Raw genomic sequence first — 16,737 nt, forward strand, 5'->3', positions numbered from 1 at the left:
AGAAAGTAAACAACAGAGAAGTTCTTTATTTGATATCATTTTCTTTTCCAGTGGCTGGGGTGAAGGAATTGTCTTGTTATTGTTTAACAATAATTGCATAACAAAATACAAATTACAGAGAAATGTATAAAACAATTAGTGTGTAATCATTTGTTTAAATTTGATTTGTAAATGAACTAAGTTATATTAAAAAAAAACATTTTTGTTAACTCTTACCCAATTTTGATCCTCTCTGATCAGGTCTGCACAGTGTCGTCTAAATGTTTAAAACCACATGGAAAATCTGTTGATCTTTGACAATTTTTACAATCATATAAATTATAGCCCCCTTTTAAAACAGTAACAAACTCCCAGGAGATCTGGCTGTATAAACTGCATGGAAAAAGGGGCGTTAAATAAAGAAAATAAACATAGGCATTTTAACTTATTAACCTTTGGTCCTCATCCCAATGTGTTTTCTTTATGAGTAATGGACCACGCAATAAATTAAAACAAATCAAATATTTGCATCTGTTTCTGGTAGATGGCATTATCTTACATTCATAAATATGCTATGAACATCCTTCTCTCCATCATCAGAAACGAAAGATGTGATCAAAGCTGGGAATGGAAATGAGCTTTCATTAAAAAAAAAAAAAAACTGAAAGGCACCTTTTAATTAGACTTCAACAATTATTTTTAATAAATGCATCACGTGTGAGACAGTCATATGTTTTTTACTGTGACAGTGTGCATGTCCATCCTCTTCACTGCCGGCAGTCACGTGGCTGCGGTACCCGGGATTGAGGGCCTGTTGCCACGGCGATAAACCAGGCAGTAATATCACTAAGCGCTATGGGGATTATTGTGCGGACAGATGGGAGAGAGGGAGAGCGTCACTTCCTAAGAGACGAGCAGAGATCACGGCAGGCTCCACCCACACTCCATGTCATAATCGTGAGCATCACCACCTGCAGCCACATACATCATGTGCACTCCAACAGCGGCAGTAAATGTCACCATATCACCTTTGATAAGCGGAATCAATGCACAGCATCATTAATGGACACGATTATGTCTGAAATGCTCCCGTTTATGTACTTATGATGAATAGCTTTAGATGAGATCCTTTCATTAGGTTTGACGTACTGTTGAAAACGTTCTTCTCTCAGACGTGTCTGTCAATAAAAAGTGTATGAGGAGCAGAGAAAGTATGAGTTCAGTAATGACAAATACATGCACTCTGCCTTCAGACACCGATGACCTCTTTTTGACAAACCCGTGATCAGAAAACAGCCCCTATCCTATTTACAGAATGGCTCTCGTGCTGGCTAGTGATAAAAGGAACAGAGTTTGCAACCTCCTGAAAGTGTTAGACAGATATTTAGAATGACAAACTGCTTATTGCTGAAATTTTAAGTTATAGTAGCACATAAGATATTATGGACATATTCATACATTTTTTATTAAATTAAAAACTGGTGCATATACATTGGAAGGCTGTATTATATCACACTTTGTATTATTATAATAAATTATTGTTGACCCTGGGAAAACATTTCACTTAAGTTACAACCAGTGTTCCAGTGTTATTCACAATATCATTTTCCATTGTGCCAAAAGGGTTTCAAATAAAAATATAATAAATATTTTTTTACATTTAAAGAAGTTTTATATTAAATATGTTTTCCATGCACATGTCAAAATTGCATTAATACAAATAAATATTAAAGTATGTTATTACTATTACTAATACAAATTGCATTACTTTTACTAATATAACATCTATTTTATTAATGCCTTGTCAGTGTTGAATAAATGTGAACTTAGAATCAACATTTTTCATCTCCTTCATAAAATCATGCCTCCTTTGGTTCTCTCTCACATCCACTCTGTCACAGTCCTTGACTGCTTATCACCCTGAACACTATTATGGACTCATTAGCCACACTACATAAATCGCAATGAATTCTGGGATTGCCTTTTCCACAAAGGACAAATTCATTGGCTAAATTAGACTCAGAAGGCAGCTGCTTTACAATATCCCATTCTGAAAGGACACGCTTGTGCATTAAGTGAAAAGCAATGTTATTATTCAGTGTTCGTGAAACACAAGAGCAAACCTTTACTTCTCAATTACGCCGTGATAAATGTTTATTTTTACCAGCTGCTTTTGTTTGGCGCTAAAAGATGTCCATACAGATGCTGCTCGACAGAGACATGCAACTCAGAATTTATCTTGGAAAAGAGAAATATATTTTTGGTACACAGCTGTTTCATATCGTGTTTAATACGTCTGTGCGAGGTTTCTGGAGAACTGTGAAAAAATGATCCCTGTGGGTAGCTGAAGTGCAAAGATGGTGAGAAAAAACTATGTAGACAAGAAAAATGATGAGAGAAAGGATTAAGAAAAGGAGAATGCTACATGAACCAGTAGAACCTAAAAATGCAATGCATAATAGAAAGAATTTTGTCAGGTTAACTATGTTTTATTTCGTCATGCCTACTAAATAAAATAATGTTAAAGAAACATGATTTTTATATGTTAACGTTTCATATATTCTTTTAACGTTCTCAACATTAATGTTGTTAGTTAATGTGACATAAAATTATCTCTAACAAGATATGAAGATAACCAAACTTAGCCCAATACTTAAGCAAAGGCAACGCTTTTCTAAACAATGCTAACCACAAAACGTACAAATATAACAAACTCCTCTAAATCTCAAGAATAAATGAAAATTAAACCCTAACAATTGTTCTCTTTACTGAAAACCACAATAAACAACACTTTATTCAAAAAATAACTCTCAAATGCTGTCCTGTGCAAAGCATCTTGGGAAATATAAATCCTCTACCTAGTTGTAGGAAATATATGTTAACACAACGCATTTCATTTATGTTGTGCCAACATGAATGGATTAAGTAACATAACGGAACATGAAAAAATAAAAAATGATGTTGATTTAACTTATTTCAATTAATCAATCGGACAAGATTATACCGGATTATTTAATTTAAAGATTTCATTTTAAAATACATTTTTATTTTATTATAACCACAACCCATAACCCCCCTTTTAAAGTCACACAGCCCTTAAAGATGATTAAATCATTTTTATTTGAGTATTTTAATTGGAAACGGGCTTCCATAGAAACAAAATGTAATTCCATCTGCTCTTGGGGGCCCCTTAGTGTCGGCGAGGCCCTAAGCAGCCGCTTAGTTCGCTTATAGGGACTCGGGAGGGCCGGCTCTGGCGGTATACTCTAACACTACAGCGTACTTAAAATGATAGGTTCTTACATTGCAATGCATTCTGGGATCGCAGTCTCCACAAAGGACACATGAGACGCTGTCCTTGGCCAAAACAAGAAATCTTAGAAGGTAACACAATTACGCTGCCTACCTTTTGGAGCAGTGTTTGCGTCGCGAGAGCACAAATGATGTCTTAAAGGGGTGCCTATACGGAGGCAGCCCACCAGGTTTTGGTACATAATGAGTAAGTGAGGTGTGTGGTAATAGTTGCAGCAGACTGGTACGGCACACACCAATCAAACACCAGTCTGTCGTAACACACACACATTCCCCCACGCCAACAGCTTGGCAGCAACACTGTCACGCGACACCGCGCTACTGCCATGTTTGGCCCGCAACTCTGCCCACAGACGCACAGAGCGGAACCGCAGCGTGCAACGGGTACACCAAGACCCGGGTCACTTCAGCGTCATCATCTCCCACGACAGAGTCACAGTGACAGGCACAGCAGAGAGGAAACACAGGCTTTCCTGACAAGTGTATCCCACATACACACACACAAGGTTATGTAATCCCTCCACATGCAGTCTGCACTTCTTGAACCGGTCTTCAATCCTGCCTTGCTTTTGTATTCTGTGTTCCCCTGACAGTATTTACATACATTGTCTGGCAAAGAAATAGTTTGCTCGGGATAAAGTGAATAACGTGACGCGATGAACAACATAAAGCAAAGACGAGTAAAATAAACACACGGTGAAAAATGTAGTGTGTTAAAAAGACATATTGAGAAATTGATTGTGCCTTTTTATTGGCAACGGAATCTAGCTTTGTTTGTGGCTATTTTCGGCCATTTTATATTTCCACCTGGAATAATTATTCAAAGTCCATCTGCCCTGGATCAAAATGACGGATTTTAGACTGCAACAAGCCGCTGAGGATTTCCTGTGTGTATAAACCCACTGAAGAAACACGACTGTTTATTTAACAAAAAACATGAAATAGGCCTACTTCCACAGAGAGTCCTCGACCTTACATGAACTGATCTGTATAGGATATATCGGTTACACGGTATGTCAACGCATCATGTCGTTTTCAATAAACAAAAAGGAAATAGTTGTATTACAAACAGGATCACAATATGGAAAAATATATAAATGATTTCCATGATGGATCAACTGTGTTATCGTTATAGACTGTGTTGAAATAACACTCAAGGATTTTACAAAGTGTCTGTGATCGTTTATAAATTGATAGGTTTATGGATTGATCAATTTGGTGAAGGCCAGTTCAGTATTTGTAAATGTACTTATTTTATTATAGACATTACAGAGGCAAAGAATATATGAATAAACCAAAACTTTTTTGTGTGTGATTATAAAACCGTCCATTTGTCAAATTATTGACCTTTCTAGACTAGGCAACGATGAGCATTTGTGCATAACAATTTTTGGATAATCCCTGGATGAAAAGAGCTTGGGGCAAAACATCTGTAGTTCTACTGTAAAATCATCAAGTAGAATAATCTCTGGCATATCATATAGAGACATAAAAGTCTGCATGCAATTTCAATTGAGTGCATAAATTATGTCTAGTTTATACAAATCTAAATGTTGGATTTTTATGATTTTACATTTTGGATTAGTGTGTATATATATATGTAACAATACAAATTTGATTATCAGCTAGCAGAGGAAAAAGGTGGGATGAAGCCTAAATTTTCCATTCCATTCCATTTTCCACCGCTTATCCGAACTACCTCGGGTCACGGGGAGCCTGCGCCTATCTCAGGAGTCATCGGGCATCAAGGCAGGATACACCCTGGATGGAGTGCCAACCCATCGCAGGCCTAAATTTTGTTTTATTTTTATTTGTTTGTTATTTGTCTTATTCATTGATTGTTTGGGTATAGACACTGCTTTAAATCTTGGCAACAAAAAATAAATATATGCATGTGACTGTATGTCCCTATTTAATTCATCTCTCAAGGTTCTAATTTAAAAAATAAGTCATTTCAGCTTTTGTCATGTATAAATGAGGGTTGTTTTTAGCTACTACCACATCAGTTCAATTCGTTTTCTTAATGTTCATGCACCCCCTGCTGTTTGCACTGTATAATAACAATATCGACCACAAATAAACATTTTACACAAAGGTTTTGGTGCTGCTGATGGTTTATTTGTAATGAAAAACATTAGACGTCTTCTTGTTTTTAGCAGGGTATAATAGCGTCATGCATTTGCTGCACATTTGTCTGTTGCATGCATAAACGCACCTGTTGTTGTTATCAATATTGCATTTTACTTTAATTCTATAAAAGTATAAAAGAAGATAAATAGCTGATTACTGGGAAACATTAAAGCCGAATATTAATTATTCTTACCGTAAATAAATCAACTCGAGATACTTGTCGAATTAAAATGAATTTAAATATAATATTCATATTTAATTAAAATTCATATTCATTAAATATTGTATTACATTTTGTTTTGATGCGCTATATTTGTGAGTATTTTGAACCAATATTCAAAAACAACATTAACATACAATATTAAAAAGTCGAACAGCGTTCATAGACAAAGCGCGGTTTGTCCTTCCACAGTCGCCGTAGCATAAAAACAATATGGCTGCCTCCTTATTGGTGAGTTCAACCTTACTGTCTCTATAAATTCATTTTATTATTAAATGTTGATTTCTCGCGATAGGCAATGTTATGCGTAATAATAACTGGTTTATGTTTCCATCGCATCGATTCTGTAAACGTGCGTAACTCACTCGTATGACAAAATTACAACGGTATTACCATGTTTTGTACATGCACCATAGTGCACTAGTAGCCTATTTACCACTGTGTTACTATATTTTGGAACATGGTTCTACGGTAATACCATAGTATGCATTGGAGTTTCTTAAATTATATTCTAAATACCATTATAAATATATCTTGTCGTGATTTATCCTGGGAAGAATCTAAGTACTAAAGTTTGATACCAAGCTGTAATGACTACAGCTCATCATGTAGCCAATTGTAAAGTAGTGCTGTAGATGTGACTTTCTTAGTAGATAGCAGTAAATTATAGATGAACTCCTATATGTTATCCTGTTTTAAGTCTCAGGGAATAAGGAGATGTCCCGCACACACCTGTACCGTTGCCTTCAGGAGGTCTTTGAGTTCTGCTCCTTCATCTGTCTTCAACAGATTCCTCTTGAAACTCAACCACCACTTTTATGATGTAAAGAACATTGTAGGCTGGAGCAGCTGGTTGAGGACACGCCTGGTCAGACGCAAGAATAAGTAAGTGTCAGTGTGTGTTCGCAGGTGTTTATATGTAGTTAAGCTTGAATCTTTAATAACCGTCACTGGTATAATTGCTAATACAAGGATTAAATGGTAAATGATCTCATAGATGTACATTGAAGTCATATCTTCAAACTATCATGTCATTTGGAATGTTTTGGTATTAAAAAGTTTTTTTGATCTCTCATGAAGGTTGTTCAATTACACGCACCAGAGGTATGGGGATAATATAGCAGCGGCCTATTACATTTTGAGTCTCAAAGGAAGTTTCAGGTAATCTCTTTGCTCTATAAAAGCATCCGGTTTCTTACCTGCTCCTCGAGTTGCTAAACAGTGTAAATCTCTCCGTTGCATTACTCTGGTGTAGATTTGCTGGTCAGTCTGAGTGGTTTCGTCCAGACTCCAGAGGAAGGTTCAGCTATGAGTTTCTGAACACCCCTGACGCACATATTGAGCAAATGGATTTGGGTGGCACCCTAATAAACCATGATGGACTCGATAATCTTGGTAATTGACAACTGGTTTATATACACATTTTTCCACTCACTTGTTGCATTATCACACAGTCAAGAAATGTGTTCTTTTTTGTTTGGAATTTGAAAGTAAAGGTTTTAAAGTTTCAGACTACTGTATGCTTACTCAAGAAAATTAAGGGAACTCCTAAATCACACTGTATTTGATCTCAATGAATGAAATATCCAGGTTAAAACTCGTCACTTACTTATATACTTTCATAATCTTGTAAGAACAAAATAGTGTAAAAGCCAAAATCATAAACTCACTCAGGGCAGGACTACAATAAAATCACAGTAAAAAAAGGTGAAAACACTGGCTAATTCAACTTGTTTGAATTTCATCAAAGTAACTCATAATGTTAGTCAGTGATGTGCATGCCTCTACGTGCCCGTATGAACTCCCAGGCATACTCCTGATGAGAAGGCACATGGTGTCCTGTGGGATCTCCTCCCAGACGTGGAAATCAGAGCATAAGTGAGCTCCTGGACAGTCTGTGGTGCTACTTGATGGCTTCGGATAGATGAGATTCTAGAGGTTCTCAACTGAATTGAGGTCTGGGGAAGGTGAGGGCCAGTCGATGTCATTAATGCCATCGTCCAGAAACTGCCTGCAGACTCTGGTCACATGAGGCAGAGTACCAGGAGGGCTCTGCACTGAACCAGAATAAGATCTGACGATAGATCTGATGATTTCATCACAATATTTTATAGGACGTTGAGGTCTGTAAGACCCTCTGAGAATGGTCCTCCCAGAAAACAAGTGAAAATGGTTCACAATCACTTATGCTTCCTTACCCAGTTTTTGATTGATCAGGTGTTCCCTTGATTTTTTTGAGCAGTGTATATTGTACAGTCTAAGCTGTTATTTTTGTTTTTGATGATAGTGGCAGATAGGAAACTTTTATATGAAACTTTTTCATACTTATTTGTTATCTCTTTCTTTCCTTAGTAAGGCAGAACAAACTACAAACTCTTTCTCTTCGAGGATGTCCTGAAGTGGACGACTGGTTCCTCGGCCGTCTGCATGTATTTGGCGAGAGTCTGATGGAGTTAGATCTGTCTCACTGTTCCTGTGTCACTGTGGGAGGACTTGCTGCATTAAAGAACCTCAGGTGACCCAACTTTAAAAGGGTTTCATACTTCATGTCTTATGCCCTTATGAAATAAGCTTTGATATGACCAAACTTTGCAACTCTTAGTAAGCCTGAACATGTCAACAGTTATTCCAAAAAGAGTTTGGGACACTTAAGACTCTTTCTTTTAGACCTTTCGTTAAAACTATCTTTTTTTGGGAGCCATTTTGTTATTTCTTTGCTTACTGATGCCAAGTTTTTTTGGGATAAATTAAGTCAGTCGTCCTAGTTTACACAGGTGTCCTAGTAGAAGAACCACATTATATGTGGGTGTGTTGGTATTTGTTTCTTTCTATATTTACACTGGTCCCCCGTGTGAATGCTTTATTTTCATATATCTGTTGTTGTGCTAGATATATTTTTGGTTCTTAATGCCGTATGACGTGTATGTGTGATTTCTTGTGCAACTGTAAATGTACCCCTGCATGTGTCGGCTGTATTATTCGATTCTCATGTGTTTTTTTGTTTACCAACAGAAAGTTACAGCATCTGGACATTTCTGGACTTCCTCTGCTACAGAGTCCAGGCCTGGTGCGGATTCTGGTGGAAGAAATGCTGCCACATTGCCGGGTCACTGGAGCTGATTATGAGCGAGGCTTAATCCAGACAGACAGTCTTGAGCCCCCAGAGGACCATAGTGAAACCTCCTCACAAACCAACACTGGACTCAGAGCTATATGAACAAGAATACAGATATGACGATGGGACTGCTGATGATGAAAACTTATAAGTTACTATACAGTCATTTAAACCCCCACTGTTATTTTAAAAGTGATCTATATGTTGTTTGTTGCATTCTTGTGACAGTGTTGTAAAAAAATTGTTTTTGACAAAAACACATTAAATATTTATGTTTAAAAATTTAAAACTAAAACTTAACATAAATATAATTTTTTTGGTACTATTTAATGTGGATTATTTAATTCCCTTGAAAAAGTTAAGTAAGGGATAACTCTTATTTTGTTCTTTTTAATTGAATTACAGTTACTTCTGATGTAATTGAACTAAATACCGTGTAAAATATTCAATAGTGGAAACGATATCAAAATTATAAGTCTAACTTTAAAATGTATGCTACAATGTATCCTTCCCACATTTGTATACTTTGGTCAGTTAATAAGAATCATTTGTGTAGTTATTTGTTATTTATTTGAATGAATTAAATAAACTGTTTCATGTCTATCCTTGAATCAGTTCTAATCAAGGTTGATGGGGTATAGAAAGTAATAATAACAAGTAATTAAATACTTTTTGGAGAGAGTCATTTCTAAAGTAATCTAATTATACTATTGAATATGTAATTAGTAAAAATGGGTGAATGTTAACATAGGCATTGAGTAATTTGGCTTGTTGTCCGGTGAGAGGGACACACAGCGTTTACATTTTCTGACATTAAATACGTAGCCTAAATAGAGAATTTTTTTTCACTCCGTGACCATAAACCGTGGAAATTATTTTTCCTACACCCTTCAGTTGTGTGTTTACAGGGCAGTCTCACCCTCCCAAATATGGCAATGTATTGTGGTACTGTATCTTTAAAAACAGGTGTCAATCTGATTAGTCCTGTGCAGTGTGCAGTAATCCTGTAATCTATTAAATGGAGGTGTGAAGATACTAGACTTTAAAGACAAGGAAACATGCAAACGTGGATGAAGAAATCTGACTTGCAGCAAAGGTAGTGTCTTTCTTTTAATATAAACAGCAACATTACTAATATTAATCAGGTTTAATATTTACATTTGTATAAGTGTTGAAAGCAAAGTGGCCAGGTCATTTGATAATTTAATTGTTATTTTTGGAGAGCTCCTGTAGCAACCGAAAGAGATTTGATTTACAGATGGGAAAATAATTATTAGAAATAAAATAAAGTGGGAAAATCAGAGTTGTGATCATAACAAAGACTAAAACATTACTAAGACGCCGCACTAATACTATGAGGAATTTAAATAGTTCAACGCTTTTACAAGTCTTCTTTCAGTCTTCTAATATTGCTATTAATGTCATTTTTTGTCTTCAAGTGGAATCGTCTTGACGGTTTTACGCATATAAACGCTCGAACTTCTTGAATGACCGAATTTGCTGCCCGGTAGCGATACAAATATGTTTGTCTATTGCGCAGACCTTCTTTAAAGCGACTTTGGTGAACATCGTGACTCGTGCTGGTCAGGTATGACGGCGTCGTCACGTGATTCAAGAAACCGTTCTTATCGCTGATTGAAAATGGACCAATCACAGTCAACTGCAATTTTGGTATCTTTTTGTATCTAATACATTGTTGTTCAACGCTTGCTTTTGTAGATCACATTTGTATGTCAAGTATAAATCGTTTAAACAGCTTCTTTAAAAAATACACACGTATTCAATAAAACATTTAAAAGATTCAATGCAACTCAAAAGGGGATTTGTCTTTCTGAGCCGCTAAGCGCCCCCTTCAGGATTTTGAGTTAATCGCTGATCAATGTTTTTACCGTTGTCACCAAATGAAATATAAGCGACGAACACTATTAGTAGTCCGTTTAATAAACAGTCCTGTCATCTCTCACGTTGATGTATTTTGTGAATTTTATTGGTGTTAAAAGCGAATAGATGTCTGAAGGTAATGTTTTAGTTTGTGTTTGTACTGTGTGTTGTTACATTACTCAGTTAACGTTAGCCTGCAGCTAAATAGAAGGCTAAGTGTCTTGAGAGTTGTTCACCTTTCATGCTTGATGTGATGTTATTTTACTTTAATTGCGAGAGTTATCAGTATGAGTGTGATGTGCTTTATATCCTTCTGTAGAAGATCCTAAAAGACCAGAAGTGGAGGCTGACAAACTAGATCTCGAGGTAAATAAGAAAGACACGAATCTCCTATACACGCATACACTGTACAATATATATAAACTTTAGACATTTTTATGAGACATGTGTATTTGCATGATAGAATTAACTTAGACTTGGTTTTGTTTTGGGCATGTCGCAAGTAATTTGTTTGGACTTTTATTTTGAAATTATAATATTTTTTGGCATTACGGTATGTTCTGCATAAAGTTTTTGATTAAACGTGGATTTATATCCACATTCTGCCATCAAATATTTCCTATAAACGATAATAATTCATATTAGACTTCATTTTACAGAACATTATGTATTTTTAATAAACTTGTTAACAAATTATTTAAATGCATTTTAACATTTAGCAAGATTTTAGTCAATTTTATCATTGTCAGAATACTGTGATTTAATTTTTTTTACACAAATATGTTTGACTGTGAAGTCATTTTATTAAGTATAATGTAATATAACCTATTTTACAAACGTTATTAACAAAGAAACACATTTTTCATGCAATAATCCAATACATTGGTGAATCTCAAATTATTTGTATAATTTTCATCTTAAATTGAATTATTGAAAATAATTTTTTTAGGAAGTTTAAAAAAGCCATATGTTAACTAAAGGGGTACGATTATAAACCGTTGGATTGGTGGCCTGTCTTGTCATCATTCATTGCTCCACAGGGTCAGTCTGAGGACAGCAGTGACGAAGGCGGAGCATCTGGAGATACTGAGAGTATGTGTTACGCATCTATAGATCATAAACGCAGCAGTCGTGTAACCTAAGCTTAAATCAACTCTCTTCCTCTTTTAGTGGATTTTCTGCGCAGTCTTTTCTCACGGACCCTTGGCTTGAGTCCTGGAGAGAAAGTGCTGGATGAGTTGACCTTGGATGGGGTCGCCCGCTACATAAAGAGTGGCAAATGTGAGCCGGTATCTTAGATATGTGAGGGTACTGCGACTAAAAATTGAGACGGGTTAAATAAGTGTGCCTTCTGAATGTCAGATGAGTTTGTCTGTGTCTGCAGGCAAGAGCATTATCTGTATGGTCGGAGCTGGAATATCAACATGTAAGTAAGTTACCTCACATAAACACTGAATGACCCATGACAACTAGAGTCCCATTTAGCCCAATTTCTTTTATTGTGGTGATTCAACAAATGAAAGCAGTTCTTTGAAAGTCAAAAAACAGTGTTGGAGATGCATGCAACTTAAATTGCATGCATTCATTTTCGCATACATTCAGTTCAGTAGGTGGTGGTATTGCACCAGGAGCCACTACCTCGAATAACAGTTCAATTCTGTAACCGTTGTTTATCACATTATCTTCTAGACCATACATTGCTATTCATCGACAATGGTTGTTTCCTTTCTTTAGCGGCTGGAATCCCAGATTTCCGCTCACCTGGCACTGGTCTGTATGCCAACCTGCAGAAGTACAATCTTCCTCACCCAGAGGCTATTTTCCAGATCGACTACTTCAAGGTCTGCTCGTGCTTCTGAAGAAAAGACGCTGACTTATACTTTAACGGAACACAGAGGTTGAGTCTCCTTCATGCTTTCTTTCTTTAGAAACATCCCGAGCCGTTCTTTGCTTTGGCCAGAGAGCTCTATCCAGGACAATTTAAGGTATAGATACAAGTTTCAAATGACTTCAGAGACGTTCGTTCATTCAAATACAAAAGATAAGAATTGAGGAGAATGCGGTCCACGATGCCCCTTCAAAGTTTTTATTTTTGACACATTAACTTAAAACATGCCACACACTACGTGGGATGCTAAGAACATTGGGTTGCTGTGACCTGACTGCAGAATGACCTATTTTTTGTTTCTATTCCTTTGTTTTTTTTCCAGCCAACAGTGTGTCACTACTTTATGAAGCTGCTGAAAGACAAAGGCTTACTCCAACGCTGCTACTCTCAGGTGAAAGACGTTTTTTATCCTATTTCTTAAAGCCCAGGGTTTGTCCTGCTACTGTATTTCTCAGCCTGATTTTTTGTCCCTCCTTCTTTTGAAAGAATATTGATACTCTGGAGAGGGTAGCGGGTCTGGAAGGAGGGGACCTTATTGAAGCCCATGGCACTTTCCACACCTCTCATTGTGTGAGCTTCCTCTGTCGGAAGGAGTTCTCTATGGACTGGATGAAAGGTGCTTTCCTTAAACGCCATCCTTTACTGTTCAGAAAAATAACTATTGACGAAAGATAAGGATAAACTGTTTTTTTAACTACCCAGCTTTGGTTGTCATGCTTATTTTTTGCCCACAGATAAAATATTTTCTGAAGATATTCCGAAGTGTGACACCTGTGGAAACCTAGTGAAGCCTGGTGAGATCATAATCCTTTCTACAGCCCGATCATTTTCTCCACATTTACTTTTATGCATTTGGCAGGCGCTTTGATTCCAAGTCTTTATCCGTCTGTAGATATCGTGTTTTTCGGGGAGAATCTACCCGCCCGATTCTTCACCTCCGTGCAAGCGGTAACAAAACAATACACCTGCAATACATTTTGACATCACGTCAAACTCTTTGGCTTCTCATTAGTTGAAGTTGATCTGTAGTCATTTAAAGTGTTTGAGTCTCTCTGTCTCTCCTGGTTTGGATCACAGGACTTTCCACACTGTGATCTTCTCATCATCATGGGTACATCTCTGCAGGTGCAACCATTTGCATCACTAGTCAGCAAGTGAGGAACTTAAGTCTCCAGCAATTTATTCACATTTTCTGCATTCATTTTTAAAAATTATTCATTTTTCTGTTCAATGCATTCAATTGATGTGGATTTTATGCAGGCCTGTGATTCTGTGAAAGTTTTACAGTATGTGTGACTCATTCAGTGTCTGTGTACAGAGTAACAAACAGCTGTCCCAGACTGCTCATCAATATGGAGAAAACCGGACAGGTAGAGTCTCTCTCATTACAATAAATGTATGTTGAAATGCCATTTTTGAAATAATTGTATTTTGAAACGGATATATCATGTGTATCATGTTTTTCTGATAGTCTGAGTTTGGCATGGGATTGTTTGGTTTTGGAGGTGGGATGGATTTCGACTCGGATAAAGCGTATAGGTAAGTGTCTGTGCATTTCACTGCTGTGTTATTAAACGTGAAGAGATTATTTGCTAAATATTATTATTAAATATGATATATTATTATTACTTACCCAACTGCAGTTTGATTGATATTCAATTGGAATGCATAATAAATATATGATTTTTCTAACAGCGTTATCTGTTTTGCAAATTAACTCTTCATATATATCTTAACTTAGAGATATTTTATATTTTGACATTTTATTCTGGCAAGTATTATACACTACAAAAAAGAAAACGTATAACAAAATAGTCTTTTGTTACAGTTGTTTCAGCATTATTTTCTCTTATAAAACGTTCAGTTCTGGTCCTTGATTCTGATTGGCTGAGCGGATTTCTAAGCCGTTATTAAATACCCCGATATATAAAGGCTGTTCATGTTGCAGAAAAAATAGCTAGTAGTGGGATCGGACAACAAAAATCTTACCAGTAAATTCCAAACATCCTGAGATATAAAGTTAAAACAATAATATCTGTTCAGTTAAAGTTTATGGATATGAATAGGTATTTATGCATGAGCCCATATTTGTTGGTATAGTTTTTTTATATAAACGTTAAATATTGAGCGAAAGGTACATTTGGTCACAAGTGTTCATTTATGTGGTTTGAGAATGCTTACTCATGTGGGTCATTCACAGAGACGTGGCACACATAAGCAGCTGTGATGATGGCTGCATGGCTCTTGCCGGTCTGCTAGGCTGGAAAGTAAATAAAGCCGCACACACACAAACAGATGTAATTCTACAATGAATCACTATTCTGTCCCTAAATATTTGTTTATGAGGTGTCGCCCTCTTATTTCAGGCGGAGCTGGAAGAGATGGTAAAGCTTGAACATGGTTTGATCGACAGCAAGGACTCCAAAAAGAAAGAGAAGGAGGCCAAACAGAGCTCAGAAAGCACTGGGGTGGACACTGGGAAGTGAGCGAGAAGACAGCATTACAAATCCGAGCATGTCGAAGGAAGTGTCACGTTTCTATTTTTCTTCTGAGCTATTATGACTCTCATCTTGCTATCTTCATAAGAGTAGATAGCAAAACATGCTACTGAAATAGTTTAGAAACCTCAAAGAGCTCAGATGGGAACATTGACGCCACACTTTTTTGCAGAAGCTCTGCATGAGTGTACCGCACGTGAGTGTCAAAAATCGCAGAATGCTTTACCTGTAACATTTATAAAGTTATCCACATCATGCCGCATTAATTTTACAGAAAACAACTGTATACGCAACATAAACAACAAACACATGGGGTTAATTTGTGTGTCTTGGCTTGAGCATTTGATTAATGCTAATAAGGGTTTATAATCGACTGATCTTGACCATACATTTTTCCGTTGGTCCAATGTAGATGATGTTATGTTTTTATTATGATTAACTTCTTTTAAGGAATTTATAAATAACAGTTGCTTAAATGCTGTTATTATGTATTGTCTGTTGTTTATATTGTCTCTGTTGCTAATCTTTGGTTTGTAATTGTATCTTCCTCTTTGGCTCAATTGTGTAAAAGGAAGTTTTACAACTACTGTTTTATCTGATTGAGACCAACGAAATAATATATGAGGAAACAAATAAAGCATGAAACCTTTAAAGGCTTCAAATATTTGCATGTGGTGTCGTTTTGTCAAAATGTTTTTGAATGTAAATACTCTTGGTCAGCATCATTACATGTATTCTTAACACTGTAGAGATTCTGTGACAGAATAATAGGACGCACAGCTTATTCATACAGTAAAATAAATGCTCCTTAGCAACGGGAACTCAAAATGATCTGTTTTCCATTTCGTGTAGATCAGAATTGCCCTCATCAAAATGCATGAAATATTACAGAAATTGTTTTAACATTTGAGATAACCTTATTCTTAAATGTATATTTGGACGATACACTCGAAAATGTGATAAAAAAAGTCCTATTTAGTACTGTATTTTTGACTACAGGGTGGTCCCCAAACCTTTTCGTTCCAAAACCCACCAAATATGGAGAAAAAATTGGGTAATTTTGATTGGCCAGATTTTTTTTTTTAATTTCCTATATTTAGTTTCGTGAGACTAATGAAAATAAAAAAAAATATTACCATTAGGGTTATGTAAATCTACAGTAACATTGCCATTTTTTAAGCGTAATTACAAAAATACAACCCAAGCCATAACCAATATTGAGTACATGCAATACTAAGTGCGCTTACTATAAAACAAAGTGCAACCCCTAAATTGTCTTAAAGTGATACTCCACCCAAATTTACTCACCTTCGAGTTGTTTCAAACCTGTATAAATGTCTTTGTTCTGATGATCACAGAGGGAGATATTTGGAAGAATGCTTATAACCAGACAGATTCTGCCCCCAATTGACTCCCATAGTAGGAAAAAATACAATGCTAGTTAAAAGTGCCCCAGAGCTGTTTGTGGTCCTACATTCTTCAAAATATCTTCTTTGTGTTCAACAGAAGAACAAAAAAGATCAAGTAATTTTTCCTACTATGGGAGTCAACGGGGGGCAAAATCTGTCTGGTTATAAGCATTACATTTACGCATTTGGCAGATGCTTTTATCCAAAGATTTTTTTTGTATAATACATTTTTGTTTTGGACTTCGTGAATTCCCCTGTGATCAAACCCATGACCTTGGCACTGCTCCAACCACTGAGCCAAACGA

General features: G+C 36.3%; 2 protein-coding genes across 2 annotated transcripts; both read left to right on the forward strand.

Moving 5' to 3' along the window:
• The first annotated feature begins 5,835 nt into the window (after window positions 1-5,835).
• Window positions 5,836-9,359, forward strand: dmac2 (distal membrane arm assembly component 2). Its single transcript, XM_056757243.1, has 6 exons — window positions 5,836-5,872; window positions 6,342-6,526; window positions 6,722-6,802; window positions 6,897-7,036; window positions 7,994-8,156; window positions 8,654-9,359. Exons 1-6 carry the CDS (start codon window positions 5,855-5,857, stop codon window positions 8,856-8,858), a joined length of 792 nt encoding a protein of 263 aa, XP_056613221.1. The 5' UTR covers window positions 5,836-5,854; the 3' UTR covers window positions 8,859-9,359.
• Window positions 9,360-10,463: 1,104 nt separating this feature from the next.
• Window positions 10,464-15,693, forward strand: sirt2 (sirtuin 2 (silent mating type information regulation 2, homolog) 2 (S. cerevisiae)). The gene is made up of 16 exons (XM_056756709.1): window positions 10,464-10,773; window positions 10,957-11,003; window positions 11,678-11,729; window positions 11,808-11,918; window positions 12,022-12,063; window positions 12,372-12,478; window positions 12,566-12,622; window positions 12,848-12,916; window positions 13,012-13,141; window positions 13,260-13,319; window positions 13,418-13,473; window positions 13,603-13,679; window positions 13,844-13,895; window positions 13,997-14,064; window positions 14,726-14,792; window positions 14,892-15,693. Exons 1-16 carry the CDS (start codon window positions 10,764-10,766, stop codon window positions 15,009-15,011), a joined length of 1,125 nt encoding a protein of 374 aa, XP_056612687.1. The 5' UTR covers window positions 10,464-10,763; the 3' UTR covers window positions 15,012-15,693.
• The last annotated feature ends 1,044 nt before the right edge of the window (window positions 15,694-16,737 follow it).

Source organism: Triplophysa dalaica, chromosome 9 (genome assembly GCF_015846415.1).
Source record: "Triplophysa dalaica isolate WHDGS20190420 chromosome 9, ASM1584641v1, whole genome shotgun sequence".
NCBI lineage: Eukaryota > Metazoa > Chordata > Actinopteri > Cypriniformes > Nemacheilidae > Triplophysa > Triplophysa dalaica.

Bases quoted from the DNA above. Each gene is read 5' to 3' on its own strand.
- dmac2 (XM_056757243.1), top strand. The intron at 6,803-6,896 runs GTAATCTCTTTG...ACTCTGGTGTAG, and splicing joins AGTCTCAAAGGAAGTTTCAG to ATTTGCTGGTCAGTCTGAGT. The intron at 8,157-8,653 runs GTGACCCAACTT...GTTTACCAACAG, and splicing joins GCTGCATTAAAGAACCTCAG to AAAGTTACAGCATCTGGACA.
- sirt2 (XM_056756709.1), top strand. The intron at 13,142-13,259 runs GTGCTTTCCTTA...TTTTGCCCACAG, and splicing joins CTCTATGGACTGGATGAAAG to ATAAAATATTTTCTGAAGAT. The intron at 13,680-13,843 runs GTGAGGAACTTA...GTCTGTGTACAG, and splicing joins TTTGCATCACTAGTCAGCAA to AGTAACAAACAGCTGTCCCA.